Source organism: Eublepharis macularius, chromosome 15 (assembly GCF_028583425.1).
Source record: "Eublepharis macularius isolate TG4126 chromosome 15, MPM_Emac_v1.0, whole genome shotgun sequence".
NCBI lineage: Eukaryota > Metazoa > Chordata > Lepidosauria > Squamata > Eublepharidae > Eublepharis > Eublepharis macularius.
This window is the reverse complement of record NC_072804.1, coordinates 50,109,637-50,136,003: the sequence shown is the minus strand read 5'-3', so window position 1 is coordinate 50,136,003 and position 26,367 is coordinate 50,109,637. Positions and strand designations below refer to the sequence as shown.

Genomic DNA, 26,367 nt, shown 5'->3' with positions numbered 1-26,367 from the left:
TTCCCTTGCACTTTTTTCTAGACATCAGGCCCTTCTCTCAGATGGGCGCAGAACCCAGGAGTCCGGAGCTCCGTTCGCAGAAGGTTGCCTTTGTGAATCCCCTCCAAAAATCTAGCACAGGAAAGGGTTACATGCGAGCAGGAAACGAGAACAAACGCCGAAGGGTCAGGGTTAAGATAAGGAGGCCCGCGCGCTTTCAAAGCCGGGCCTTGTGCCGTGGGTGGGGCTGCGGTTAAAGGCGCAGGAGCAGAGCCAGGAAAAGGGCGCCGCCGTTCTGGCTATGTAATGGGCATGAACGGAAGGGGTGTGGTATCCTGGTTCCCAACCTCCCGGTGGTGGCTGGAGTTCGTCAGGCATGACAACCGATCTCCGGAGATGAGTTTCCCCGGAGGAAATGGCTGCTTTGTGGGGTGGACTCTAGGGCGTTTGGCCCTGGTGAGGCCCTTTCCTTCTGCAGGCTCCCACAAATTTCCAGGAATTCCCCGGCTTGGAGGTGGCAACCCCCCAATGTTTGTTGCAGCAAAAATTAACAGGAGACTACGGCGTCCCAACGTTCCTGTCGCTCGCCCCTGCCGACTGCAGCAGAGCGAAGGGGCTGCTCTTGGCCGAGCTACGCGAAGGCCCGCCTCGCCCGGCGGCAGGCGCGGAGCCCTGCGGAGGACGAAGAAGCGGCGTGCATCGGGCCCATTCTTCCGGGCCGGCTTTGCCAGCAAACGCTCCGCTTTGCGTGGGCTTCTAGAGCCCCTTTCCTCCGAAGTAAAGCCTGCGAGGCCAGGGCTTGCTCGCGCGTAAAGCTTGCGCCTGCCCTGCCTCCTGCAGCCTCTCCGCCCAGCGCGCACTCCCTTCCCCGGCCCCGGGCCGTGCGTCCTTCCCGGGCGCCCTTAAGCGAAGGCCAGCCCCCCCGGCCCCGGCGGCCCCGGCTCCACCCCCGGCAGTGCAAACTCCCCGTGCCCGCCTCGGCCGCTCAGCGCTCAGACGCGTCCCCGGCCCCCCGCGCCTCCCTCCGTATGTGGCAGCCGTGCAGATGCTCCGCTTCGGCCGCGCTGCGCCCCATGGCGCTGCGCCTCGCTTGCCCGCTGGCTGGCCTCGCCCGGCGAGGCTACTGCGCCCGCTCCGCCCAGCGCCAGGGGCTGCTCTTCCGACAGGTGAGTCCGCTCCAGTTGGCGAAATTCCTGCAGGTCTGAAGGCGGATTTCAGGCTTGCCAGCTCTGGGGCGGGGAAGTTCCTGGAGATTTGGAGGTGGGTCCTGGAGAGGGCAGAGGTTGGAAGGGTATAATGCCATAGAGCCCATCCGGCAAATCAGCCCTTTTCTCCGGGAGAAATGAGCTCTGTGGCCTGGAGATCTGTTGAAATTCCAGGAGATCTTCAGGCCCCACATGGAGGAGGTTGGCAACTCTAAGGTGGAGACTTAGGCAGGACAGGTTTGGGGGAGGAGAAAGATCTCAGTAGGATCTAACGCCCAAGTCCAGTCTCCGTTGCAGGAGAATAATTTTTCTTTATTTAGGCTATAAACAGTAACATAACAGATACAAACAATAAACACAGAAGATAAAAAACCCCACAACATTCTAAAAAAAGACACACTAACTATACATACACACGCATGTATACATATGTATGTATGTGTACACACACATACATAAGTATTTTATAAAACAGCAAAAAAGTAAAAAAAACCCCTAAAATTCCGATTTTCTCCGCAACAAATATACATCATTTTCAAAGTCTCACTTATTCTAAGTTAAAGAGCCCTCTTTTTTCTATTGTTCATGATTCTTAATCCATAAATCCAGATGTCATCAAATCCTTATTATCTGTTTCATGTAAAAAGTCTATAAACCGTTTCCCTTCAGTCAAAAATGTAACTAATGTCTTTTCTCTAATCAGTGAAATAAGTTCTGCCATTGATGCAAACTCCAAAACTTTTATCCACCATTCCTCCACTGTAGGCAATGTTGTGCATAGAGTACTCTTGCCGCCGTAATCAAATATCAAAACAAAGTTCCAAAGCTTCTTTCCAACTGGCTGTCCATTATTCCCAACAAAAAAATCTCTGGTTTCAACTGGATTCTAATCTTCAAAATCTTCTGAATCAATGATTGTATCTGCAACCAGAAATTCTTTGCTTTCTTATATGTCCACCACATATGAAAAAATGTCCCTTCTGGTTTAGCACATTTCCAACATACATTTGAAGCATCCTTATACATTCTAGCCAATTTTTCAGGAGTCATATACCAATGATGCATCATCTTTTAGAAATTTTTCTTGATACTAGAGCTTAATGTAAATTTCAGCCCCCTTGTCTACATATTTTCCCATTGCTCCATTAATATGTCATGTCCACATTTTTTTTGCCCATTTAATCATACATTCTTTTACTTGCTCTTCTTCCGTCTCAGTCCGCAACAAAAGTTTATACATTTTAGAAATAACATGTTCATCATTTGTACAGAGGGCAATTTCAAATTCAGTTTTAAAATTTCAAATTCAGCTAAAAGTTGTAACGTCTCTTGTCTAGTTTAAATCTCTCCAAGATTTGTATATAGGAAAACTATTGGCAAACACGCCCTTCTGCTGCTAAAACCTCTCTTGATTTAATTTAAACTCAACCTTGAGAAATTTCCGGTGTCATGATAAGTTAACCATTTAGTTGGACTTACCATTTCCCTTCTAAAATGAGCTTGTTGTGATGATAGCCAAAGAGGTATTTTCGAACAAAACCTAGGTTTGTGTTTATTCCATACTCTCAAAGTGGCACGCCATACATAATGATTATTAAACTCTGCATTGGCCTTAACTTTGTCATACCATAGATACCCATGCCGCCCAATTTTTAAGTCGTGCCCTTCAAGATCCCAGTGCAGTCCTTTTCTCCAGGGGAACTGATCTCCTTGGCCTGGAGATCAGTTGAAATTCCAGGAGATCTCCAGTCTTTACCTGGAAGTTGGCAACCCTAATGGAGCCTAGGGAGGGGCGCGAACTCAGCATGGTCTAATACTATAGAGTTCACCCTCCAAAGTTGTCATTCCCTCCAGGGAGAACTGATCTCTGACATCTGGAGATCATTTGTGATTCCAGAAGATCTCCAGGTTCCACCTGGAGGTTGGCAGCCCTGAGCCCCAAACCAGTGGCCTTTTTGGCCCTTTCTGCTGCTCGAAGGCATATCCGTTCTCCTGCTTTCCATGCATCTCCTTTTAAAGTTGCAAAGGAACTGGTTTCAACGGGGAAAGTCTTTCCAGTGGCTGCATGGAAAAGGAGGCTTTGCCTGTTGAGTTTCGGCCTGCCGCATGGCTCTTTGAGCAGTGTGTGGTGTCTGGCTGTTACTGGGACTTCAGAGTAAACACTGCCTGGGCTGGAAATGTTCCTTCAGCCATTTAGACACGTAGGCACAGAAAGATAGCTGCAGTGCGTTCAGCGGTGCTTCCTTTTCCATCACTAGACGCTGCGTCTTCTTTCCCTCTTTCCTCCATGTTGTGAATAAACACGCATGCATTTGCGGGCTGTCCCAGTGCTGCCTCTATTCTCTTAACTTTCTAAGTGATGGCAATTTCTTGGTTTGGTGCTTGGGACAAATCCTAGCATGTGTCTTTGGAGCAGGCCTGATTTGGTTATGGTAGGCAGAGACTCCTTGTTTAACAGCAAGATTTGAACCCAGTGGCACCATAAAGACCACAGGATTTTCACAATATAAGATTTCGAGAGTCAAAGCTCCCTTCTTCACATACCAAAGAGAGCTTTGACTCTTGGAAAGCTTATTTCCTAAAATCTTGCAGGTCTTTAAAATGCCACTGGGCTCCAATCCTGCTGTTCTACTGCAGATTAACATGGTTAACTACCTGAAACTTATTTAATAAGTTTCTCTCTTATCTTGTCCTGTTCACCATGGAATCCTAGGTTCTTTGAGCTGTAATTAGTTTGATCGTTAACAATAACGTCCTTTTCAACCCTCTGTCTCTGCCTCTTATCACTTTTTATGTGATCTCTGTGGCATCTTTGTCTTTAAAACACACCTGTGGAGGTAGGCTAGGGTGTGAGAAAGGGACTGAGTGGTGGCCACCCACTGAGCTTTGTAGCTGAGAGTCTCTCTACACGAGATGCCTCAGCGTGTGTTCATCAAGCGTAGCAAGACGCAATGTTAGCAAGGAAGCATAGTTTTAAAAAACAGAGCCAGAGGAGATCAATCCTCAGAGGCTTTGTTAATTTCATCTTCATCTCCTTGAAGGCTCTGTCAATTTCATCAGTCCAGTCTAAAGATGTGTGGGATCACAACCAGAGAGCACCAAGGAACGGAAATGGGCTAGAGCTGCCTTCCAGAGCCGGGCTTGGACCTGGAGAGGTTCTATTGGGTTGAAGTTCCCTTCTGGCGTCTCACAGCCCCTTCACACAGTTCCAACGTATAGCAAAGCCTTTGCTCTTCTGCCAGCTCTGTCTTTTAAAACTACCCTTCCCGATTAACTTTACATCTCCCGACACGTGTTCTTCACATGTCAGATGTTTCAGGTAGAGAGACTCTGAGTCGAGATTTGAACCTGGGTTTCTCAGGTCCTAGACGAACCACTACACTGGCAAAACAACCCAACCACTGGCTGTTGCTTGGGTTTTTAGATTGCTGTTGTTTATTTATTGTCCACCTTTCTCACAGATCCAAGGTGGATTACATACTGCAATATAATCAATTGCTCAGACATTCACAGAGCAAAAATAGAATATAATCAACAGTTAGGACATTCAATGAAAACAAATACAATAGGGGATGATAGCCACAAATCTGAAAAGTAGCGTAGAGCCAAAATACATATGCGGTGATAATTAAATGGGTGCTCTATGTCGAACTGGAATTTAATTGCTACCCAAAATGCTGGTCGCAGGCAAAATGGCATAAATGTAAACCCGCTCACATTGAATGTGTGAATTGCCAAAACCTGAAGATTAACCGAAATGGAAAAACTGTCTCTGTACAGCTGAAAAATGGCAGAAAGCGACTGGAGACGTTTCAAAGATCATAGTCACTGTGAATTGTTTTATTGATTGAAAATATAACATGTAATTTGAATTATCAGTACAGATAAGAGATTTTCTGAGATGTAAGTTTGCACTGACCTGGATAGCCCAGGAGAGCCTGATATCAGCAGATCTCAGAAGCTAAGCAGGGTCAGCCTTGGTTAGTAATTGGATGGGAGACCTCCGACGAAGACCAGGGTTGCAGAGGCAGGCCATGGCAAACCACCTCTGGTAGTCTCTTGCCATGAAAACCCCACCAGGGGTCGTCATACGTCAGCTGTGACTTGAGGGCACTCTCCACCACCGTCAGATTTCATACTTAACTGTAGACCTTTTCAAAGGCTTTAATGATAATAAAAAAGGCTTTGGTCTGGTTGTAGATTCCTGGTTCCACAGTGGACTCACCTTTTAACAAGCAGTGTTTTCAGTCCAGTTTGCAGTGCGTTTTTCATAACATGGCAATAACTCTACATAAAACCATTTTGCAATGGTTTAAAGGCGACGAAAGGAACAGTGTAAAGAAAAATAAAAGGCTCATCTCCCTTGGTCATTCCAGTTACTTCCTGAAGGCGTGGCAGAATGAAAAGTTATTTTCTGTCTCTGAAAGGAGGGCAAAGAGGAAAATAACTCGACCTCATGAAGGAGAGCATTCCAGAGCTCTGGAGCCACCACAAAGAAAGCCCTGCTGGTACTGAAGACCAGCTTTGGGTCTCACACAGCGGCTGGCATAAAGTTCCAGTGGCTGATCATAAAACCTTGGTGTGGGGCTAGATAGCAGTGTCTTCTGAGAGAGAAAGGCTGCGTAATGCTTAGAGACCAAAGGCAGTGCTTTGGGTTGGGGAAACTGGTAACCAATACCCGGTTTCTAAAATACAGGTAATACGTGTCTGTGGACCCTCACTTGTCAAAAGATAAGTTTTGCACCAGATGAGACTTCTGCCCATGTGGAGTGAACATCGACTGTAACGCCTCCCTTTCCCTTTCTCTGGACTAAACAGTTGTCTCTTCCTCACCAGCTGTTTGAAGCGGAAAGCTTTACGTACACCTACTTGCTGGCGGACACAAAGACTAAGGAAGCGGTTCTGATCGACCCGGTTCTGGAGACAGCCCAAAGAGATTCGACACTCGTGAAGCAGCTGGGTCTGAATTTGCTCTATGCAGGTGTGACTGGGTTGGGTTTTGATCTAGGCCCTGACGGAACATAATGATAAGGCGGTCAGTCCATTGTGGTTATGCCTGGAAACTCTGGGTTTTGGGGAAGAATAGTCAATACATGCATGCTCTGGATAGCTCAGGAGAGCCTGATCTCATCAGATCTCAGGAGCTAAGCAGGGTCGGCCTGGGTTAGTAATTGGATGGGAGACCTCCCACGAAGACCAGCGTTGCAGAGGCAGGCCATGGCAAACCACCTCTGTTCGTCTCTTGCCATGAAAACCTCACCAGGGGGTTGCCGTAAGTCAATTGTGACTTCAGGTCAGGATTTCATTTTCTTTTCAGTACACGCATGAGGTAGGGCTTGGGAATGGTTCTGAGTTCCAGGGCAGAAAAACAGGAAACATATGAAGCTGATGAAACAAATTCTTTGAATCCAAAGAAAAACCCATCCCACCCCCTCCACCTCCTCTCTTGGAAGGCTAGATGAAACGGGAAGGAGGGGATGGCACGTGCCATTGGGGGCGCACATCCTCCTGAATCAAGCTTCAATTGGTACTCGGGTATCTGATTGGAGAACTGCGACCTCATGAGCAAATCAAAGGATTTTGGACCGCTGTAGGTCTTTCGGGTTCGTCCAGTCGCAGAGCCGAAATCGATCGCTGTGGACATGTGACAATCTCAGAACTTTCCCAACTCGTTTGGAAATTCGCGATATCTGAATTCTAATGAGATTTTGAAAAAATACTGTGGAATTTTATTTTAGAGCAGTTGCTTTGCTATATCCAATCAGCTTGTATGCGGTTGGGGTGGGTGTCTCCCCTTTTATAAATCTCAGCGAGGTGGGGAGCGCCCTCAAGTCACAGTTGATTTATGGGGATTTTCACGGCAAGAGACTAATGGAGGGGTTTTGCCATTGCCTGCCTCTGCAACCCTGGTCTTCAATGGAGGTCTCCCATCCAATTCCTAACGAAGTCTGACACTGCTTAGCTTCTGAGATCTGATGAGATCAGACTCACGTGGGCTATCTAGGTCAGGGCAGAAATCTCATTAAACTTCATTTATTCATTAAAAATAATTCTATCCTGCCTCTCCCCACCCCTTGCCGGCACTGGGGGCCCAAAACTGGAGAAAATATTACAACAAATCTGTCATTTGAAGAACAGAAAACTCTTCAAACATGTTTAAAGGGGAAAATATGCTTGGGGGGGTATCTCCTCCCCATATTTCCAATGCGTTCTTAGATGGGTGGGAATGAAGGCTGTTGGGTGGAGAGAAAGGTGGGTTAGGATACCAGTCCTAACCCAACAGAGTTGTCCAGACATAACAGTGATGAGGGATTTGGTTTTGTGTTCCCTGCCACAGTGAACACCCATTGCCACGCCGACCATATCACGGGCACCGGGCTCCTGAAGCAGCTCTTACCTGGATGTCGGAGTGTCATCTCCCGGGACAGCGGTGCCACGGCGGATGTCCTAATCAGAGAAGGACACACCCTTCGGTTTGGGGCCTTTGTAAGTGGCATAATTGGTGTGTTGGGTGAGTCTGAGAGAAGAGAGGTTGTTGTGTTTGCCGCCAGCCCTTAATCGCTCTGGGTCAGAGCCCCTGGGACTGGCATGGTCAAAATATAAGAAAGCAGGACATACCTTTCTGGATCGTATCCAAGGTCTGTAGCATTGCAGTTCCCATCGTCGTTCCCACAGCATCGTATTTCCTGCAGTGACCAGGCAGAGGTTTTCAGGAAGTTCATGAGAAGAGTATGCAAGGGGGCAGCTAGTTGCCTTCCGGTGACTAGCATCTCAGAGGTAGACTGCCTCTGAACACAGAGTTTCCATTTAGCTGTCGTGGTTAAGTGTAGGGTAGACTTCTCTTCGTTCAAATTCAGTTGCTCCCTTTTTCAAGCCATCTAAGCTAATGACATTGCCAGGTCTCACGGCAGTGGATGGGCTGAGCTGAACATGAATGTTGCTGGACCCCAAAGCCTGTTGGATGCATCGTCAGCTGGATCTGATGAAGAGACCTGTGGATCTCGAAAGCTTGTGCTAAAATAAAGTTGGTTATTCTTAAAGGTGCTACTGGACTCCTTTGCTGTTTTGCTACTGCAGACTAACACGGCGAACTCCTCTGGATTTTTGTCGAGAAAATGCTTGAATTCCTCAGTCATAACACTATGGGAGAAGGAGAAACAGTTGCTGCTGTCCCCTTCGTCCACCCCATACGTAATTTTATAAACCTCTCATGTATCCCCACCCTTGCCCAGTTTTCTAAAAACTAAAAAAAAAAAATTCTGAAGCTAAAACTAAAAAAAACACTCTTTCTGTAGAGAAATAGCAAAGAGTCCAGTAGCACCTTTAAGACTAACCGACTTTACTGCAGCATAAACTTTCGAGAGCCACAGCTCTCTTTGTCAGATGCGTCTGATGAAGAGGTCTGTGGAAAGTGCTTGAATTCCGCAGTCATGATCCTTGCCCTTTGTGACATCTTTCTCTAGCTCCAGTGGTCAAGAGAAGCAGAAAGTCCAAATTTACAGCCTTAGAGAAGCAGCCTGCAATGATGGGGTGAAAGTATTGGTCCGCCTTACAAGCCCGTTGTAAGAGTTACAGCAAGATAACAGACACATTGAACTCTGAAATGGCTATATAAATTCTAAGAATGATGATACGTCCTTCAAGAGATGAGGTTGCCCAGGCTCTCCGCAGGATTCCCAATCTGGCTGCTTCTTCCTCCTATAGGATAGATAAAAGCTAATAAAAAAGAGTTCTGTGCAGTGGGACAACTGGGGTTGCAATTCGGGGTTTTGCAAACCTGAGGGGGGCCTCCAAAGTTAACAGCCTGCCATTTAAAGCACGGCATGGTCAAATGAATGCAAAGTTCAAGGTGTTCTTCCGTGGGGTTTTCTGTCTTGCAAAGCTCCAAGTTTTCTTTCCGTCTTGTTCTGGCAGGCCTTGGAACCCCGCTCCACTCCTGGACACACGGATGGTTGCCTGACTTACGTGCTGAATGACCAGAGCATGGCCTTCACAGGGGATGCATTGTTGATCCGGGGCTGTGGGCGGACTGACTTCCAACAGGGTACAGCCTCCTTGCAGCGGTGCCTCTGAATGAAGAGTGGACTCGGCAATGCTTTGGAGGGAAGGGAGGGATTATAGTAGGGTGGGAATTCTTTTTGTGGTTAGGAGTGTTTGGGGCCGGTGCATTGGCTGCTTCGTTGAGCTTCAGGACCATGGAGAGAAGAGAACATGGGTTGTTTGGGGTCTTTGTGTGCAAAAATGCAATCATGTTTCGTCTTTATACCATGCCCCCCACCCCTTTCTTCTCCCCCAACTGTGCTGGGGAACATGACAGAGGAGAAACCGATTTAACACCGTAAATAGGGGAAGAAACGGTGTTTACCTTTTTGAAAGTAGAGCTCAGCTGTGCTCCCCGCCCCCCCGCCGTGGCTGGTGGGGAACGTCCAGGTGGTTGCTCCCCCCACCTCGCCACCGTATAGTTCTTTCTTTGAAGCTGATCAAAGTTAAGTTTATTTTTGATACTGTTTAAAGGGGAAAGCCCTCTGCAGACTGCAGGTTGTGTGTGTGTGAGCTAACTGGCTACGTGTAGAGTGTTTCTCGTGGAGGGTTAAAAAATAGGACTCGCGCTCCACCTGCAGTCTGAAGTGGGTACATGACAGAATTCTGTCACTTTTAGTCTGTGGCCTCGTTCTATTTCCATGGACAACTTTCAGTAAACTGTTGAGGAGCTCCCTGCATTTTGTAAGCTAGCTCATCAAGGCAAGAGGGTTTTATCTAGCCCTCTTCCCGATGTTGTAGTTTAATATTTTAAAAAAATGCATCCTTTTTGTGCTCATTTACTCCTCAAGAGGAATTTCTTCTCTAAGGGAGCATTCGAAAGTATGCCCCTCCCTCTCTACCTCAAGTTTGCAACAAGACAGTTCAGGATTCTGCCCCTTTGACCTACAACCTCATTTTGTGTAACTTACGTAGCGGAGATCATGTCAGTAAATGGAGTCAGGCTGTCGGAATCGGCTCACCTGGTCCCCTCTTTCCTGTTAGGTTCCCCAGAGTCTTTGTATCGCTCCGTCCATGAGAAGATCTTCACGCTCCCTGGAGATTGCCTGGTATACCCTGCCCATGACTATACTGGTACGTTGGTGCCTCATGTTGATGCTGTGGGGACGGGGCACGGCGGGGCAATTAGTGGTGCAAAAAGATGTTCCCTCCATGTGCCATGCTCTTCAACACACCTTGCTTTCAGGTCAGTCGGTCTCCACGGTGGAGGAAGAGAGAACCCTGAACCCTCGCCTGACTCTGTCGATGGAGGCCTTTGTGGAGTTAATGAATAACCTCAACCTGCCCAAGCCAAAGCAGATCGGTGAGGCTGGATTCTGTTGCTCTTTGGCTCAGGGAGAGCTGTGGGGTAGATGTGCCTGTCTGTGCAACTAACCCGCATACAACTTGACCTGGTTTAAGTGGCATGGCTTTTTCTCCACCCCCCTTCCAAGAATCTTGAGAATTCTTGTTTGGGGAAGGGGGGGGGGGCGAGTGCATCGGCGTTTCCCCAGCCCATAGCAGAATTACCCTTCCCGTATCAAGGGAATGACTTTTTAAATAATAATAACTGTGCTTATATACCGCTCTTCTAGACAGATTAGTGCCTTACCCAGAGCGGTGAACAAGTTAGTGTTGTTATTATCCCTGCAATGCAGCTGGGGAGCTGGGGCTGAGAGGAGTGGCTTACCCAAGGCCACCTACTGAGCTCAGGGCAGGAGTGGGATTCGAACCGGTAGAGTGCTGATTTGCAGCCAAACTACTACTGTGCTACAACAGCTCAGATTTGTAGTGACAAGACACCAGAGTCTGCTTAAACAGCGGCACTTTGAGAGTGAATTTCCATGAAACTCTGTAGGGCTTGCTTCAGCGTAAACTTGCCTGGGACCGTGCTGTCTGGGCTCGAGCGGCTCGATTTTATATTTTTTTTAAACAAGGCTGAAAGGCAAAAATTGGGGAGGTTGAGATTTGAGCGTCGAGAGAAGGTGATTCAGAAAGACTTTTGGATAACGTCTCCTCTTTCTTACTGTTTCTAGATTTTGCAGTACCTGCAAACCTCAAGTGTGGGGTCCAAGATGTAGCCGTTTAGTGTCTTCCAAGCCGAGCTGGCTTCTCTTGAAATGGCACCTTGTAGCACTGGGACGGTACGCCACAAAGGAAGCCCATCTCCCTTAGCACTGAAGCCTAGAAGATGGTAAAAGAAGACAGTGGGCGCCTTGGGGAGGCGTATTGTCCCTTCTAATCCTTTACCTTCTGCCCTGGAATCTATATGAAGGCATTTTTTTATCAATCTCATTCTTTTTCCATTATCATTTTACACTCAAAGCTTCTAGCCCAATCTCAAGTTTGCACGATGCTGATCTCATCCCGGAGACTTCCCAGCCGTACTTCCTTGTCCTGGATCAGACCAGAAGGCAAAAGAATTTTTGTACTGTGAATTTTTGAAAATGGAGTGGAGAGGAAGACTCTGTGAAAGGTTTAGCTGCCATCAAATAAAATACGCTTGTTATTAACCTGCAAGACTTCAAACTGATCTGAGCAGGGCAGGATTATCTGTTTATTGATTTACATTATTTATAGTCCACCTTTCTCACTGAGAGCCAAGGCAGATTATACCACATGAGTGAGTACAGTCAGTTTCAAGGACATTTCAACAAACAATGGAGTAGGGTATATAATGCAAATTTGCATTATTTTATTTATTTATTTATTTTGATTTATAAACTGCCCATCCTCGGCGGTGAACGTTATAATCAATAAAAACAAGAAAACAATAATTCTAATATCAACATACAATAAGCAAGAATAAAATAAATTAACCAAGTACATTAAAGTGCAATGGTGGGGAGAACCCCCCACCCCAAAGGTGGGAGGCCAACATGGCACCGCCCCCTTCAACCACCGAACGCCTGGCGGAACAGCTCTGTCTTACAGGCCTGGCGGAACAATAATATGTCCCGCTGGGCCCGGGTCTCCATTGACAGAGCGTTCCACCCGGCTGAAAAGGCCCTGGCCCTGATTGAAGAGAGGCAGGCTTCCTTAGGGCCGGCGACCACTAGTAAACATCCGCTGATCGAAGCGGTCTCCGGGGAACATACAGGGAGAGGCGGTCCCAAAGATATGCTGTTCCCAACCTGCTCAGGGCTTTATTTGCATTATATTTGCAAAGAATTAAACCCAGCAGAAATCCAATACAGAGTTGAAGAAACGCTGAAACAGAGCGTAAGCGATTCTAAGACTGACATACTAAACAACATACAACTATCCAGTAGGATCATAGTACAAGCAACAGATAGTACATAGTAGTAATGTTAACACCATAGATACCCGAGTCACATTGATGTGACAGCCTTGAAAGTTTTCTGCACGTGTGCCTTGGCTGTTTGGATACATTTTTCCTAGCCATAGGAAGGGAAGATGGGTTCCAAGGCTGTACTTGAAGCAGAGGATCCAGGAGTGGGGGTTAGAGCGATGATAACCATGTAATTGGCTTGATGGTGTAAACATATTTTATCAATTGATCAAGGTGCTTGGATCCGAGTAATGGGATGTGTTAGAATTACATCCCTGAGGCTTTTCTTTTTGAATGTATTTATGTCACTTATAGTCCGCCTTTCTCACGGAGACTCAAGGTGGATTACACAGTGTGAGATTAGTGCAGTCGATATCAAGGACATTTCAATAAACAATGCCATAGGGTAAATAAATGCAAGTTTACAAAGACATAGCATTAGCAAAAATCCGATACAGAGTTGAAGAAATGCTGAAACAGAACATATTGCATCTTCCTGTCTCCTTTCACTCCCCGTATTGGGGAAAGATTGTAAACGCATGAGGGGAAGGGAGCTTTCCTTCCATACAGCCCATAAATACATTGATGGTCTGTGCAGCCAAGATTTGGTGGTCCTTTTTGGCTTGCAGTTGTAGGTTCTGGTCACTAGGTGGCAGGATTTGCTTGTTGAAACTGCGATTGATGGCGAACGCTGTGACAATCCCAGATAATTTTTTTTGTATCTATCACACACACACTCCCCTACCTTCAAGATTGGAGGTGGACCAGTAAGGTCCATGGTTGGCCTAGTGAAAATCTGCCTTCTTCACTTGCCTGTCTCCAGAACTGGAGAAAAAAAGCAATCTTCAGACATTTCATCAGCAGTTGTGTGTGATATTCTTAACCTTTTGGGATATTCCACATTGTGGATCCTACCCACTGGCTGACGGGTGTTGCTGGGCCCTCTCAGGTTCATGGCAGGCTTATGATTGCATGTCAGTGAGCAGTAACTCTGCCTCTTTGTTTCGCTTTCCTTGTCCCCCCCCCCCCGCCCGCTCCACACTTTCTCACTTGATTCCTTTCCCTTTTCAAATATTGATTCTGCCATGTCCCAGTCCGAAAGCTCGGTATTCTGTAGCTCACCACGGAAACTGAATCCTGCAAACTGACCCAGCCTGCATGCACAGACAGAGTGCACCTTGCAATACTATCATATCAGAAGCCTGTGGCCAGATAGTCCGGAGTTCCTAAATTTCCTCCCTGCTCTGCACCTGTAATTCTTTGTATCTTTTGTCATGTTCATAATGGACCTTTCCACTAAGGTGCTCTCTCTAAACTATACCCTCCAGTGCTGAGAGTTTCTATGCTAACAAAAAAGGAATGGTTCCTGGGCTGTTGAAAGCAGTGTGAAGTCCCTCCAGGGCCTTTGTCGGACCATGGGCAGGAAGCAGGTGTTGATGGCCCTGTGCAGCGAGAAACACTGGTTTGCAGTGCAGAAGGAAACTCCTCTTCCCCTAGCTCTGGAACAGCTCCCCAAACCACGGTGGCAGCAAATGGGACAGCCTGTGCACCACTCCCAGGGAGCTTTGCTGGGGCCCTCACTTGAGCATAGTAGGGAAAGGGCAGCTTCTTGGAACAGCCAGTAAACTTTCTGTCTCTAATCCAAGGTCTTGTCCCAAGCCTTTATGCCTTCTAAATATTTATACTCTACCTTTCCTGCTCCGGTGGTTTTGTCCTTTGCCCCTTGAGGTTCCAGCTCTGCACGATGACGTGGCTACTACCGGCTGCTGTACAGTACAGAATCTCACCCAGGACAGCCAAGTCTTCGCTGCTTTGTTTTGCAAATGGATCTTTCTCACACACATGCAAATTCACACACCAGGCTTCTCTCTCCTTCCTTCCAGGGGTTTTAGCTGGGTGAGCCCCCTTGAGATTTCACAACCCATTTCCCTGCACCTGAGCTGCTTATTGTCTGGGCTAGAGCTGCACCTTTATGTTTTCTCTGCATAGGGAGGGGGCTGCTAAAATCAATAGCTGGAATTAATGTAATGTTTACAATGAAAGATGCAGCAACTTGTTTATAGTTTATATAGTCTATAGCAGGGCTTTTGTTCAGCGGGAACGCGGTGGAATGGAGTTCCAGCACCTCTTGAAAATGGTCACATGGCAGGTGGCCCCGCCCCCTGATCTCTGGATAGAGGGAAGTTTAGATTGCCCTCCGTGCCGCGGCGCAGAGGGCAATCTAAACTCCCCTCTGTCCGGAGATCAGGGGGCGGGGCCACCGGCCATGTGACCATTTTCGCCAAGGGTGATTTAAACTTTTAAACCCCCCCTTGTTCCAGCTGACCCAAAGTGATGTCATTGTCCAGTCCTGAGTTCGACCACCTCTTTTCCCAGAAAAAAAGCCCTAGCCTATAGTTTATAGTGTATATAGTCTATAGTTTATAGTCCAACCTCTCTCTTGGAAGTTCTCACCCTCGATCTTCAAATGTCGGAGGAATTGTGCTTCTTTAGAGATCAGGGGAAACTACTCTGTGTATGCCCAGAAGCACTTTTGTCTTTGCATATTTCAAATCTGGATGCAAGCATGGGGGGGGGGGGGGCGGGGGGAGAGTTCTGTGCCTGAACCAGGGCTGATACGCACTAAAAATGTGTAACAGGAAAGCACACCAGGATTAGTTTCTTGAATGGTGAATGGGTGAGAGTCTGGAAAGGGAGACTTGAAGTTGCTAAGCACTGCATCATTTTCATGCCAGCCGCAGCCACGCTTATACACCAGCCTAGCTGGGGGCTGAAGTTATGTTTCTGATTCCTCGGCACCCGGCCATTGGAAGGCAGAGGTGGCCTATTTATGGCCCAGGGCCTACATCTAACCTATAGGCAGGGGTCATTTCGTAGGAAAAGAGCAGCAGGAACTCATTAGCATAACTCATTAGCACAACTCATTTGCATATGAAACACCCCTTGACATCACCAGAAGTGTGTCATTAGCATAACTGATTTGCATATGCCCCACCCCCTGATACCACCTATCCTGGCTGTTTTGGACCCAATCCTGGCCATTCAGGGCTGAAATTGGGCCCAAAATGGCAAAAAGGGGCTGAAAATGCCCCCAAAGCCCAAAATGGTCAGGATTGGGCTGCTGCTGAGCGGGAGAGTGATCCACCACCCGTGAGAGGCCCGATCCTGGCCATTTTGGGACCAATCCTGGCTGTTTTGGGTCTGATCCTGGCCATTTTGGGCCTGAATTAGGCCATTTTGGCCCCGATCCAGGCCGAAATGGGCCCAAAATGGCCAAAAATCAGGTGGGCAGGGCCACCTGACATGTGACCTTTTTGGAGAACTACCAGAACTGTGTTCCTGCGTGCTCCCCCTCAAAATGAGCCCTGCCTATAGGAGCTTTTCAGCTGGCTCCTAAACTGTTAAGTAACATTTGCTTTTATTGTCATTTTTAATACGCTCCTGAATAGCTTTCAGAGTCACTCTTAGCTGAAAAAAGAGGATAAGATGTAATTTCCATTTTAAGGGTATTTGTTGGCAATTTATTATTGATAAAAACCTGTATATCCCTCCTTTCTCCAAAGATTCAAGGCTGCTCACATCAATATGTCCAATGACATGCAAACATAATCCAGGAGGTAGAAAAAACCTGGCCTGGGATTTAGCACTGTCAGTCAACCGTTGGGCGTAACGCAACCAACCACGAGCAACCTCTGGAAATACCTCAGAATCCTCCCTTTCATGCTCCAGTGAGCCTTTTTTTAAAAGCTCATCACCTCTTGAGGCGTGCCTGTCCAATTATGGATCGGGCCCTTGGCCTTCCCCTGGGCCAATGCACTGTGAAGGCAGCACACGCCGTCTCCTGGCACTACCCTTGGCTGGGATGGTTACCCGTACACCTTTGCCCTTCTCTGTCGTCCCGTGGCAGCTTCAAAATTTGTAGCGCTGAACCTGTTCTCTTCTCTGGTCACGCACTTTTGCTTTCCAAACTCTGCTTTCGTAATGGGTGGGAAGAAAGCCCCTTTCTTTCCCTCCCACCGTAGCTTTCCCACTGAGGTCTTGAGTTTCCCAGAGATTTCCCAAGGGAAACCAGAAGACAGTTAAATGAGAGCAAAACCGGGCAGGATTCAGCACGTTTGGATTTGCCGGCCTCACTGAGAGGAACTGGTTTTCCCACAGGCCAGGGGGAGAGCTTGTGCAGTGGTGGCGTAATCCTCCTAGGGTCTTATTTCTCTCCCCAAACTAGAAGCTGGGAGAAAGTTGGCTGGCTTTTCACCTTTATGGGTTAGGGATAATGCAGGCTTTGGCAACCGTTCTGATTCTGTGGGAAGGAGCTGGTGGCTACTCCCACCCAACCCACAAGCCCGCAGCCCATAAGCTAGCATTCTCTTTTTTCCATTTAAAGGAAGGATGTACAAGGAGGGATAGTGAATATGATAAAGGTTGACATGCATCGGGTAGAAAAAGTGGAGAGAGACTTTCCTATTTTCTTGAAATCTTAGAACATGCAAATATCCAATTAAGCGAATGGGAAGTAGGATTTCTAATGGACAAAAGGACGTTTTCGCTCGAATAATTAACTTGTGGGATTGACTGCCACTGAGATAGTGTCAGCCTCTAGATGGCTTAAAAAGCAGGATACACAAGGGAAGATCAGAGAGGGAAGATCCATGAATGGCTAGTAGCTGTAACAATTAAATAGAGCCTCCATGTTCAAGGGCAGTAATCCTCCGAATATAGTGCTGGGAGCAATAATAGGATGGCCCTGGCCTCCACACCCCGAGGGATCTCTGGTTGGCCGTTGTGGGAAATAGGATGCTAGACTAGATGGACTGTTGGTAGGATTGCCTGGAACTCTCCTTAAATTACACGTGCCCTCCAGTTTACAGCGATCAGTTCCCCTAGAGAAGATGGCAGCTTGGAAGGGCAAACTTTATGGTATACCATAAATTCTAGGTAAAACCCTTCCCTAATCTCTCCCCCTCTTCAGGCACTGTTCTGAATTTCCTAAACTGGAGTTGGCAACCGTAATGGTTGACACTGGGCAGGGCCCCCCCCCTGGTCAAATAGAGGAGATCATCCCTCCCTATCAGGAAATAACTACCACCCAACCCTTTTGTGATTTTTTTTATTTAGGGACGGTTGGATGATGGATTATATGAATTGTTTCTGTGCTGCTGTTTTTTCTACTCTGTATTTTAGAATTTAAATGATATATTACTGTCTATTGGTTTTAAAGTTGAAATGTTAAAAGTTTTTTATAATCTATATGTTGTAATCCGCCCTCAGCCCGCTGATGCGGGAAGGGCGGAATATCAATCGAATATAAATAAATAAATAAATAATCATTGGTTACGCTTCCGCAACCTTTGTTAAACCATTGTTAACCATTCCTAACTTCCCGCTGAGGACCCATAGCCCCCCACACTTACCCCTGCACTCAGTTTAGGATTGAACCTATTGAAAGCATTGCCAGATGCCTCTTTGGGGGGGCAGCACTGTGTTTTAACATCTGCGTATTATATCCAAATTACATATCATGCTAGGTGATCCGCCCTTTTAAAAAAGAAATTAAATGCCGCTTCAATTGGGGAAAGGCTTGCTAATATGACTGGGGGCTAGAGGTGTGCTATTCTTTTCCCTGCCCGGTTTTCCCACACTTAATCCCCCCCTCCCCTTCTGCTGGGGCAGAGGGGGCATCTGCCTCATGCTTGTATTCGTAGAATCATAGACTTGTAGGGTTGGAAGGGACCTCCAGGATCATCTAGTCCACCCCTGCACAATGTAGGAAATTCACAAGTACCTCCCCCCCAACCGCACACCCAGTGACTCTTGCTCCATGTCCAGAAGATGGCAAAACACCATCAGGATCCCCAGCCAAAATGGCCTGGGGAAAATTGCTTCCTGACTTCAAAGTGGCGATTGGCATTACCGTGGGCATGTAAGAAGGGTCCACGTGAACTAAGCACTGATGTAACCCTTCCTGCCCTCCCTCTCAAGATCTACCTAGGTTCATAGAATCAGCATTGTATCCCAGACCTCCCCAGCAAGGAACTGAGGAGGAGACGGGGTGGAGGCAGGAAGAAGGTTCAACCCCTCCCCCCCTAACTGTTTCCTAGATGAACTGAGCAGCTGCATTAAGTTGGGAGATGAATTTGGTAAATTTTTCAGTTCTCCCTGCTGGAAAAAGGGACGAGCCCTTGAATTCCAACCTGTATGGCAGCTATTAAAAGCACAAGTACCCCTCCCAGAAAGGTAGACGCATTTCTGGAGAGTACACGAAGCTCTAGTGGAGTAAGGCAGGTAGAAAAATGCTGTTCGTAAATAAATATCCCAAGATTTATATCCTGCATGTCAGCCTAAGGTATGTACACAGACACAGACACAAGGTTAATAAATGCTAGCGCACAGATCTCTGTTCACGCCCTAAACCGGGGATTTGTTATGCACATAAATTAATAGTCTAAATTGTCAGGCTTATGATTAGCCACTTGCCCTGGGTCATCTGCAGCGAGTTAAGAATATCTTGCTGGCGATGGCGACCTGACAGGTTTGTTCTGCAATATTTGGCCCTCTTTCTCTTCTTAGACCACAAACGATGAACGTGGGTCAAGCAGGCTAGTCACTTCTATGGCCCTGTGTGCAAGGCTGAATTAAGTGTGAAATGAATAAAAGACTTGGCTGGTAATCTGCAACGTCCCCCCCCCCCAACTTTGTACTTCGCCGTTCCCTGCCCATGGGCTTTGTTTTGTTTGTCACTGCTAAGGGCGGAGATCAAGAGACACATCAACAAAGATTAGGGCACTTTCTCCTGGCCTACTTTTGGCAGAAAGAACAACAAACACAGGCCACATCTGCATCCCACATGCTTCCTCGTCTTAATCCTGTTTTTGTTGCAGGCCACCTACCAAGTTGGTGCGATGGTTATATAAACCCCAGATCGGGTACAAGAGATAGTCAAGACGCTGGGCAGACAAAGGACTGGTTTGGCAAGGGGCGGGGAGGCTTTGAAACAGCCAGCCAAGCGTAGATGTGCCGGAGCTTTATGATTCAGAAAAGGCAACTTCTGAGTTAGAAATCATTAGAAAAGGGACTGGAAGAAGAAGGTAAACCTTGAGGATGCGCATACTTAGTGTACGCGGTTTGGGCTGTTGGAAAGAAAAGAAACAGGCTGGGTTATGCATTTGGCAAAATCTGTAAGGCGAAGCTTTGCCCAGGTCGTATGATTTCTGGCTGCAGTTGCAGGGGTGTTGCATGTTGGAATACTGCCAGGTCTAAAGAAGCCCCTGCACATAGAAAGCTAGTATATCAATGAAAAGGGTTTTACATGGGATTAATTGCCATGTAAATTAATTAATTGCCACAGGACAAACAGAGAACCAGTTTGGTGTAGTGGTTAAGAGTGACAGGATGCTCATCTGGAGAACCGGGTTTGATTCCCCACTCCTCTGCTGAAGTATCCTGAAGGGAGGTATATAAATCAAATGTTGTTGCTGCTGTTGTTGTTGCTGTTATTATTATTATTATTGGTTATGGCCTCTAGCCTAGATGGCATTTTTGTAAAAGGATTATACGCTGCTTTGTCACTGGTCGTTCTGATAGCAGAGAGCATCTCTGTGTACAGAAGTAGTATAAAGTGAGCCAAGCCCTTGCCTTTCAGACTCTTTGTGAAATTCCAGGCCTAGAGCATTTCTGGGGACTGGCAAGAGGCCTGTAACCAGTCATGGCTCAGGGCTTCCCAGACTGTGAGTCACCCGGCCACTTGGACTGCAAAGAGGGGAGGCGTGGGATCACGACGAGTGACAGATTGTCACAAGTGGGGGGAAGGCTAAGAAATGAGCAAGTGCGAGTCTTTGAACCCTGGTGCAAAGAGAACCACTGGGCCAGTTGAAAAATGGCTGAACTGGCTTCTCTGCTCCTAAGGCCAACGTGCTCTTCAGAAATCAACGACGGGAGCTTTTCAGCCCAGATAAAAGAAAGATTGCTTTCTCGTGGGTTCAGATGGAGCTGCGTGTTAAAAGCGGAGCAGGGTGCTTGTAAAAAGTTGTGAGCTTTTCCAGATATTTGTTCTAGTCAATGATATTTGTGTTTTGGGGGAGGGAATGTGGTAGCTGTAGTAAGAAGGGTGACCACATGAGAGAGAGGCTCCTGAATTGAAGTCAAGGGACAAAAAAGTCATTTTTCTGCTCCAATCTTACCCCTGTCAGTGGCCTTAGATATCTCAGCCCTTCATGCCATCTGCATTATCAAAATAACCAGGGCTTTTTTTCAGCAGGAACGCAGTGGAACAGAGTTCCAGAACCTCTTGAAAATGGTCACATGGCTGGTGGCCCCGCCCCCTGATCTCCAGACAGAGCGGAGTTTAGATTGCCCTCTGCGCCACTGAGCGGTGCGGAGGGCAATCTCAACTCCCCTCTGTCTGGAGATCAGGGGGCGGGGCCACCAGCCATGTGACCATTTTCTCCGAGGGCAACCCACTGAGTTCCACCACCTCTTTTCCCAGAAAAAAATCCCTGGAAATAACAATGCTGTCCTACGTTACTGGGGAGTTGTGGGTCTGAAATTATTCAAACCTCATCACGGATAATAATTTGTATTGGGGGGGAATTTTGACAATGCAGCTTTTCTCATCTTTGTACAATGGCACCTGCCGATGTTTTCTCTGCATAGCTTTTCACAGTGCAGGGTCTCCTGTCCACATATACACATGTTATTGTTGTCAACTAGTATGCTCAGGAAGTTGAGGGTGGCATGGGAAAGATGGTTTGTGACATCTGAGAAGCACTTCCTATAACCTGCAATGGATGGATAAACATTTGGATAGCAGGGTGGGAATTATTTGCCCCATGGCTAGCAGTCGTTGGGGGGGTCTGTTCGGGAGGGCGGAGTAGAAATACTCAGGAAAAGCCGGAAATATGGGAATTGAGATAAAAACCTGCAGGGTTGCTGGCTGCAATGGCGGATACAGGACTCACCTGAGCTTTCTCTACTCTTTTCAGTCTTAGTTAGCTTGCGGCTGCAGGCCCTGACTACAAATTTTGTGGGGTTGAGTGGGGAGAGGGATTGGTACAAAAATGGCAAAATCCTAAATAGAAGTGCACAAAACAGAAGTATATTAAATCATTTGGATATGTTTTAAAATAGAACCTTTGAAGGTCTGATGGGTGTGCCAGCTATCCCTAATGCCTTGCACTCCTTTGACCTGAAACCTCACACACAGGGCTGGTGCGTCCACCAAGCAGCTCGAGGTGACTGCCTAGCGCGCCAGAGCAGGGAGGAACGCCAGGTATGCAGAAGCCGTCTCCTACTTCATGCGGACACCGCTGCTCGCCTGGATGTAGTCACCCTGCGATGTTCAGCCAAGCTCATTAAACGGGTCGGGTGTGTCTTTCAATGAAGATGTGAGATTTGCTGACGTCTGATTTCAAAAACACCAACCCGCCTTCCTAAGTAGGGTTACCGGTTCCAGGCTGGGAAATTCCTGGAGATTTGGCAGATGAAGTCTGGGGAAGCTGGAGTTGGAGAGGGGAGAGACCTCAGCAGGGTATAATGCTATAGAGTCCACCTTCCAAAGCAACAATTTTCGCCAGGGGAACTGACCCCTGTGGCTGGGAGATGAGTTGTAGTTCTGGGAGATCTCCAGCCATCACCTGGAGGTTGGCAACCATATTTCTAAGGGAGGGCAATTGAAAGAAGATCTATTCAGGGGCTCTGCTGGAGTCCGGCCTGCTCTGGCAAAGGACCTGGAATGGTTTGGGGCTTTCTATCAGTAGAGTACCCGGTTTCCTGAGGGTAAAGGAAACGGGGAAGGCAATGGCAAACCCCAAGTAACAGAAAGTCTGCCAAGAAAACGTCGTGATGTGGCGTCCCCCCATGTGTCAGTAATGACTCGGTGCTTGCACAGAAGACTACCTTTACCTTTATCAGTCGAACAAAATTTCTGTTTCCGTTTGTCTCCCAAGCAATATCTGCATAGCTGATAAGAATTCCTTTATGCATTGGAGAATTCTCTTATGCCTCCCCTTATGTATTCGGCTATATATTCACTCAGAACATGAGCCAGGCATTTTGGATTCTGTTTGTTCTTTTGTTCTTTCGTTCATTCATTCGTTCGTTCGTTCGTTCGTTCGTTCGTTCATTCATTTTTGCAGTCAAGTTGCAATTGACTTACGGCAACCCGGTGGGGTTTTCAAGGTAAAAGGCATTCAGAGATGTCATCACAGCCCCACAGAAAGAGAGAAGACTCATCAAAATTCCCAGCATGACAAGTGTCTTCTGGTGGCAAACCGTTTTTCTGGGAAGCTGGTGTGTCCTTGGTAATCCTTGAATTGTGAAAACCCTCTTAGGCTTCCAAAGAACTCCAGAATTCCTTGGAACATAATTTGCCAACTATTGGCCCTGGGCACTTAGAGAGTTCTGTGACAATTCCTAACTCTCCCCCCCCAAATAAACCTGAGGGAGTGTCACCAAACATTCCACCTTTGTTCCGTATCTGAAAGCGCACCATGATTTGGGGGCAACACAATGCATTGTTGAAACAGAAGGGCGTGACGGCTGTTTTGGAGAGCAGGGCCAGGTGTTATTTCGGGGCTGGAGACAGACAGGGTGGGGTGCTTTCACTTCCTTTCTATCTCTGTCTGTAACACCAGAAGATCTGCATTTTCTCAGCTGCAGGCTGAGCCCTGTGACCTGTTTTCTGTGGATCAATTTTATTGTTCAGCGACAGGCTGCAAGAACAAAGGGGTGAGAAACCATTAAAATGCAGCAGCCGAATGCTCAGCGAATCTGATCCCGCAGTATCTGCCTAACCATCTGCAATCTTAGTTAGAAGCAGGGCTTTTTTTCAGCTGGAATGTGGTGGAATGGAGTTCTGGCACCTCTTGAAAATGGTCACATGGCTGGTGGCCCCGCCCCCTGATCTCCAGACAGACAGGAGTTTAGATTGCCCTTGGCGCGGCAATCTAAACTCCCGTCTGTCTGGAGATTGGGGGCGGGGCCACCAGCCATGTGACCATTTTTGCCAAGGGTGATTTAAACTTTAAAAAACTCCCCCTTTGTTCCAGATGACCCAAAGTGACATTATTGTGCAGTCCTGGGAGCATGCGCACATTTTGCGCATGCGCATGTGGTACCAGGGGCACCACCTCCTGCTAGGAGTGGCCCCCTGTGCTGGAAACCCTCTGAGTTCCACCACCTCTTTTCCAAGAAGAAAAGCCCTGGTTAGAAGGCTGAGGCTAATAACTTTAGTCTAGGGATTGGCATTGAGTGGCCTCAGGGTCCAGTCTTACCTATTGAATGGCACTATATGCCCCTTTAACGGCTGCTTCCACGTGGAGAGGATTCTCCGTATTGCTTTCAACACCAATGCAAATGCAGAAGGACACCTGAGAGTAACTGAGCTTCTATGGGCATTTTATTTATTTATGTTATTTATAGTCCACCTTTCTCACTGAGACTCAAGGTGGATCACACAGTGTGAGTTAGTACAGTTCATTACAAAAACATTTCAATAAACAATGTAATCGGGTATAGATGCATGCACATTTGCAAAGATTTAAAACCAGCAGGAATCCAATATAGAGCGGAAGAAATGCTGAAAGAGAGCGCAAGTAATTCTAAGACTGCCATATTAAACAACATAGGAAATACCCAGTAGGATAATACTTAGTCCCTCTCAACCATTTTACTGATGGATCTCTTGAGACCACTGGCTTACAATACAGCCATCCTGTCTGAGTAAGAACACCCTCTTGATTAATTCAGTTTTGTATAGTTTGTGAAAAGCCAGGAGAGTGGGAGCTTTCTTGAGATCTTCAGGTAGGCCGTTCCATAAGGTGGGGGCCACCACAGAAAATACCCGTGTATAAACACCTGTTGATTTTGCCAGTGTGCAAGGAGGCGCCTGCAGAAGGCCCTGTTCAGATGAGCAAGGCTGCTATGGTGGAACATAGGGAGAGAGGTGGTCCCATAGATACAAAGTACCAAGGCCATGAAGAGCTTTGTATTTGATAGCCAATATCTTGAATTGTGTCCGATAGGTAACCAATGGAGTGACTGCAGAATGGGAGAAATATTCATATTCTCTGCACGCCTCCATCTTTCCCCCAACTTTTCCCTTCCCCACATGCTCCTCAGCAACTCTGCAGCAACTCTTTAGAGTATGGTGATCTCAGCTACCATGGTGATTCACCAATCCTTGTTATGTTCTTCGTGCATGTGCCATGATTCTATTAAAATGTGAAATGGCTCAATGGCAATAGATAGTACAATACCAAGATACAAACAGTATTCTTCCATCCATCTTGCAATTTCTTCTCACCCTTCTTTTCTAAGCAATAGGGAGAAAATGGCCTGCACCTTTGCCCTTATATCTCTGCAATGAAGAGGCCTACATTTTTTTTTAAAAAAAATGAAAACTGAAAATTCAGACTATGTAATCTTTCAGACTGAAAAAATGTGGCGATAGATCTTGACAGTGCTATACTATTATGGCAACTGACTTTTTTTTTAAGTCCCTGCAGTAGCATGACCAGGAAAGTTAGGAAAATGGCACCTGAAAGGGACTGACCATAAGACATTGCTGCTGACGTGGGCAGCACTTTTGTGGCAGGAAAATGTGCACTGTTCCTTCCAGAGTGCAAGCCAATGCAATCTTTCCAAAAAGATCAGAGTCCAACCGTTTTGGGAAAGAGAGGAAAACCTGGAAAGAACACACTGTAGTATGGATGCTCCAAAACAGAATGCTTGAGTTGGGAAGCCCAGGTAGAGAAAACCTTCAGGTGGAGGCAGCCAAAACTGCCAAGCCAGTGATAAGAGATATTATATAACAGGGAGGAATGTCTACCTCCCTGTCCCTCCCCTAGTTAAACTAAATCAGTGTATGCTGTATGTGTGTGGGATGGAACTAGACTGTCTCAGAAATCCATTCAATGGAGAGTCTTCAACATTCAAAGCCCATGCACAGGGATGGTGTTCTTTATTTTTAAATAAGTGGGAATGGCTTGTGGGTGGGGACAGGCTGGGGGTGGGTTTGGGCTCCCATTCCTAAAATAAATCATGCGGTGATGTTGAGCTGAGCTCAATGCCCTCCCTAACCTTGATCTCACCTTCTCCCATTTGATTCCGCCTTCTTCCCTTAGAGCTTGAAGGAGGAAGACACACAGCCCTTTGCTCTAACCTGCTGAGACCTCCTGGAGCCAGGGACAGCTTGGGAATCCATGCTCCTCAGCTCTTCCACCGCAGATCAAACCCAGTCGATCTTCTGCCAAAGTCTAGGAACTAATTATTAGTTCAATCTATTTTGCTTCCAGCAAAAAGGAGTTTCCTAACAAAAGAAAGACCGGGGAGGGGGGCAAAAAATCCCATTTCAGAAAGCTGACCAATGTTCATAGCTTTGAGGTTTAACCACTTCATTTCCCCTGCTCTGGGAATTGGCCGATAGGCAATCACCAAGCTACTTTGGGACAGTGTGCGCCATCTGCAGATTCAAATGGCTATTCCCATTCAAGTTGCAAGAAGTAGGCCGGGGCATGTTGGAATACTCCCTTATGAAAAAAACAAACCATTCCCTCCATAGAGAAAAACTAGCATGTTTTGGAGAAACCTGGCAACATGCTAGCTTTCGTGTACAGGGAATTCTTCAGCCATGAAGGAACTTTAAAATGGACAGCAGTTCAATGAAGAAAACTCTTTATTATAAGATTCTACTGATTGTTTGTTTTAAGACTGGCTCTTGATGTTGCCATTTTCGGATAAATGCTTTCCCCAGAGATCACTATTTTTAGAGAATGCCCGTCACTAAGGGAGCCACCGTGTGTGGGAGAGAAGGATGCCCCAAATATGGAAGGAATATCAGGAAAAGCCGCAATGCATATCTGTTTCTTTGCACCCTGA

The 26,367-nt window shown here is 46.9% G+C and overlaps 1 protein-coding gene across 1 annotated transcript; it reads left to right on the top strand.

The window, feature by feature from the left end:
* The first annotated feature begins 946 nt into the window (after window positions 1–946).
* ETHE1 (ETHE1 persulfide dioxygenase) lies at window positions 947–11,755 on the top strand. Its single transcript, XM_054999638.1, has 7 exons — window positions 947–1,145; window positions 6,021–6,165; window positions 7,522–7,670; window positions 9,099–9,228; window positions 10,209–10,298; window positions 10,411–10,527; window positions 11,240–11,755. The coding sequence occupies exons 1-7, from the start codon at window positions 1,008–1,010 to the stop codon at window positions 11,290–11,292; spliced, it is 822 nt and encodes a 273-aa protein (XP_054855613.1). The 5' UTR covers window positions 947–1,007; the 3' UTR covers window positions 11,293–11,755.
* The last annotated feature ends 14,612 nt before the right edge of the window (window positions 11,756–26,367 follow it).